This window comes from Merops nubicus, unplaced genomic scaffold (genome assembly GCF_000691845.1).
Source record: "Merops nubicus isolate BGI_N331 unplaced genomic scaffold, ASM69184v1 scaffold27224, whole genome shotgun sequence".
Classification (NCBI taxonomy): domain Eukaryota; kingdom Metazoa; phylum Chordata; class Aves; order Coraciiformes; family Meropidae; genus Merops; species Merops nubicus.
Genome location: NW_008603942.1, coordinates 1616 through 6007, shown reverse-complemented (window position 1 = coordinate 6007; position 4392 = coordinate 1616). Strand labels below are relative to the sequence as shown.

General features: G+C 42.6%; 1 protein-coding gene across 1 annotated transcript; it reads left to right on the top strand.

Annotated features, from left to right (window-relative positions):
- The first annotated feature begins 1989 nt into the window (after positions 1-1989).
- On the top strand, positions 1990-4090 carry IRX1 (iroquois homeobox 1). The gene is made up of 3 exons (XM_008938863.1): positions 1990-3043; positions 3564-3636; positions 4033-4090. The coding sequence occupies exons 1-3, from the start codon at positions 1990-1992 to the stop codon at positions 4088-4090; spliced, it is 1185 nt and encodes a 394-aa protein (XP_008937111.1).
- The last annotated feature ends 302 nt before the right edge of the window (positions 4091-4392 follow it).

The window sequence follows — 4392 nt, the reverse complement described above, 5'->3', positions numbered from 1 at the left end:
TGATTATGGCGAGTATCATAGATCGGATTGGCACCAAGAAAAGGAGGGCATCTACATCCCATTATACGCATCGGAGCAGAAAGGCACACTGGCCTTAACCCGAAACCAAATTGCCGCTACCCAGTTTGTTCTCGGATCTCTTTTTTCTCCCTTTTCTTTAAAATGTAATAGTTAAGGAGTGAAACACCTTTTTAATTTTTTTTTTTTTTTTACTAACTATTTTTATCTCTGGTGTCGTTGAAACGTTTTCGTTGCTAGTATCTCCAAAATTCTCGCGGCGGTATGCATGGGTTCCACTTAATTTCTAAATGCCTCTCCTTTCTGTCCCACTCTGCTCCCCTCCCCTGGCCCCGAAACATAAAAGTGCAAATATTTATAACTGGGTGCATGCAAGATGTGACTTGTGAAGGCTTTTGATACGTATATGTAGGCGAGTAGGTAGATACGCTGTTGAACAAGGGTCAGCATCTGAAAACAGATAATTTTGTGCTGCAAACATTTCCTACGAAGGCACTTTTAACAGCATGCGTTTCCTACTTTTTTTTAACCTTGATTTTGGAAATACAGTAAAAGTTGAAACAGAAGCAACGAGTGATTTACAAGTGGCTTCTTCAAAAGAATTCCCAACAGAGATTACACAAAAAAATATCATTTCAGCAACAATAACAAAAGACAGTGGAATAAAGGGAGTGCAGAAAGCCTGGTCTCTAACACATTACAAATATTGCATCGGGCTTCTCTTCGTGTATAAGCTTTGACTCCGAAATTAAAATACATGTTCCTTTTAAACTGTTTGACAAAGTTAGATTAGTTTCTTCACAGACATTTTTACAGAGGTTCATTTTTAAGGCTGACACAAATTTCGCAAGAGTAATACTAAGAATGCACTTCTGGAGCAGAAAAAAAAAGATAGATTGTAGTAGGAAAAAAAAAAAAAAAAAGAAAAGGGCTTTAAATGTTAGCTATTTGGGAGCAGTTCCCTTTCCTACTCGCAAAGTATCCTGGTATTTTACTACAGTGATTTACCATGACAGTGGTATCTTGAAATAAATTCTAAAATTCTGAGCCTTTGTAAATCAAGAGCTAAAATATTAAGTTAATATCTGGACAATTTGCGGTAATAATGAGGCCTGATGAGGTTGCTAGAAAAGATAAAATGTTATTTACCAAAACACCTGATGGGATAATTTGACTTGCTGTGTTTTACTACCGATGATAAAAAGAATATTGATTGCAAATAAATCACCGTCTCTAAACGCTTGTAAACAATTTGTGTTTGCTCTGCCCAGATCAAAGTAAAACTTATGAGATAAAGTGTCTGCATATCCATATTCTACAATGCACGGATCACTTTTCATTCCAGAGTTTAAAGGCTCTTCTAACAGTTAGAAGTTAATGTTTTACACCAGAATCTTAGTGTACGATTTAGGGGGCGAGGGGGGGAGGTTGGCTCATGAGTGAAAAATCTCTTACATTGTAAGTGTTTTCGTACTGAAGTTGTGCATTCATCTCCCCAGGCTCGTCTCACGCCAACTCCTTTTAAAGGCAGATCTGGGGCCAAAGCAGAATGCTCTGCTTGCATCTGAATTATCCTCCTGGATATTTTTCAGATACATGCGACGTTGTGCTCAGGCATTAGTTTGGAACCGTGGTGTGGTACCTGCTTTCTCTGCCTAAGAGTTTCGAGGGCACACCAAATCGTGTCGCCGAGGCGAGCGCGAAGTTGCTGCGTTTCCATCGTTTCATTTGATTTGTTTTGGGGAGAAAATACGCGTAATGTCTGGCAGAGCCCGGCTTAACCCCTCTCTTTTCCTTCCCCTGCAAGGAGGGGGGGGTCATTTGGGAATACCTCTGTCTGAACTAAACGTGAAGAGCCTGGAGCGGGGAGGGCCGAATTTGCTTGTGAAGACCCTTTGCAGCGCTCAAAGGCGTATTCCGGCTCCCGGAGTAGCCCATTCAGGTCTGTTAGAGACGCTAACGAGATAATTGATGTGCTTTTTCCTCTCCGCTTGTCTGAATGTGTTGCAGGGCTCCCAGTACGAGCTGAAAGATAATCCGGGGGTCCACCCTGCTACCTTTGCTGCCCACACTGCCCCCGGCTATTATCCATACGGACAGTTCCAGTACGGGGACCCAGGGCGGCCCAAAAACGCCACCCGGGAGAGCACCAGCACCCTCAAGGCCTGGCTCAACGAGCACCGCAAGAACCCCTACCCCACCAAGGGCGAGAAGATCATGTTGGCCATCATCACCAAGATGACCCTCACCCAGGTCTCCACCTGGTTCGCCAATGCCCGCCGGCGGCTCAAGAAGGAGAACAAGGTGACCTGGGGCTCCAGGAGTAAGGACCAAGAAGATGCAAACCTCTTCGGGAGTGACAATGAGGGGGACCCCGAGAAGAATGAAGATGATGAGGAAATTGACCTGGAGAGCATAGATATAGATAAAATCGACGAGAATGACGGGGAGCAGAGCAACGAGGAAGAGGAGGAGAAGCCCGAGCTCCTGAGACAAACCAGTGAAGAGGAGCACTTAGAAAAGGAGAAAGATTTGGCACTGTCAGGCTCTGAAGGGCTGAAACCCAAAGACGCGCTGGCCATGGTGAAGGAGGCCTCTGACAACAGCACGCAAATCATCAGTCCCGGGGGACAGAACAATTTACAGATGCCATCTCACAGCAAACCCAAGATTTGGTCTTTGGCAGAGACAGCAACCAGTCCCGATGGTGCTCTGAAATCTTCTCCCCCTCCGCCCCCTCCTCCCCAGGTTAACCACACTTCTCCACAGATCCAGCACCCTGCTTTTCTCCCTAGCCATGGACTCTACACATGCCAGATTGGCAAATTTCACAACTGGACAAATGGGGCTTTCCTCACTCAGAGTTCCCTGCTAAATGTGAGGTCTTTTTTGGGAGTAAATCACCACCATGCTGCTCATCACAATCACCACCTCCAGGCCCAGCAACAACCTTCTGTTTTAACAGCAACCCTGGGAGCCCTAAGCAGTGAAAAACCTTCAGAGAGGACCAGTCCCAAACACATAGGTAATGAATTAATCAGGCATCCACCTCTCGCTTCACACCCAACACACGCACATGAACTTCTTGGGGGATGGTGTCAGATTCAGCCCTGGTGTAACTGATTACTTTTAACGCAGTTAGTTTACCCTAGCGTTGACTTTTTTTTCTTCTTCCTTTTCCTGGAGCATGTTGATTGCATACATAAGGCCCATTTCATGTAGGCTATTACATTCTCATCCTATATGCCCATCAAATGAGATGAGAATGCAGGAATAGTGCTTCGAGACATATTCTATGAGTTTCACTTTCTTTCCTGACACTCATTTCCCAATAATTTCAACGACAGTCAAAAAAGTGGCACAAAAGGCTACATACTCCTTTAATACTGAAACTAGTATTGAAATAGCACTGCACACACACATATGTACCTACACACACCAGAACAAGGGGGTAAGAGCGAAGTGTGTTCTCTGCACACTGGCCAGATTTTAATTGTTGTTATTCTAAAATGTTTTGGGTTTTTTTTCTTTCTTCTGTCTCCTAGAAAGAGAAAATGTACCAAGAACTGAATCCCCACCTCAGCCGCTAAAATCGCCCTTCCAGCCTGTCCGTGACAAGTGAGTTTGTTTGCTTTTTTTTCACTGCAGGAATGTTACTTAAGTGATACAGTGTTTGAATAACAAAGATTAATTATAACACCTAATCATCACCATAATAACACATACAGGCAACAAGCCCAACACAGAGGTTGCTGTAATCTTTCCAAAGTTAGCCTAAAATGCAGTTGTACATAGTCAGCCTGTAACTTTACTGAAATTTAACAAACTTCAAAGATCTTGTGTTAATTACAATAGTGATAATTATTTCTGTGCAATTAACTAATACTAGGATGTGATAGCTATAGCCAGGCAATTATAGGAAAGGATTCTCTCTTTTTTTTTTTTTTTTTTTTTTCCTGAAAGATTGTTACGTCTTTTTTTTTTTTTTTTTCCTTCCTCCCTTCCCCCCTGCAGCTCTTTGGCTCAGCAAGAGGGAACACCGAGAATTTTAACAGCTCTCCCCTCCGCTTGATTAAATGGTTTGGTGAAAAATATTACAGAGACTGGTATTAAGGACAGAAAAAAAAAAAAAAAATCAGAAAAAAAAAGAAAGGAAACGATATAAACGACTCCCATCAATCTCTTTTTGCAATAAGGTGGTGCAAATCCATAAAAGTGATTACACAAACTGTAGATGGATCCCCTTCTTCATTGTACCATTTCAGATCGTGTTATTCTAACCATTCTTGGATTATTTGTTTGGTAAATGTTTCCCATGTGTTTGTGTTTTTTCTGTATATAGAGTGATTTCAGATTGTAAATAGCGCGTCAGCA

Bases quoted from the DNA above. Each gene is read 5' to 3' on its own strand.
- IRX1 (XM_008938863.1), top strand. From the start codon at position 1,990: ATGTGCTTTTTCCTCTCCGCTTGTCTGAATGTGTTGCAGGGCTCCCAG. The intron at 3,044-3,563 runs GTAATGAATTAA...TCTGTCTCCTAG, and splicing joins GACCAGTCCCAAACACATAG to AAAGAGAAAATGTACCAAGA. The intron at 3,637-4,032 runs GTGAGTTTGTTT...TCCCCCCTGCAG, and splicing joins TTCCAGCCTGTCCGTGACAA to CTCTTTGGCTCAGCAAGAGG.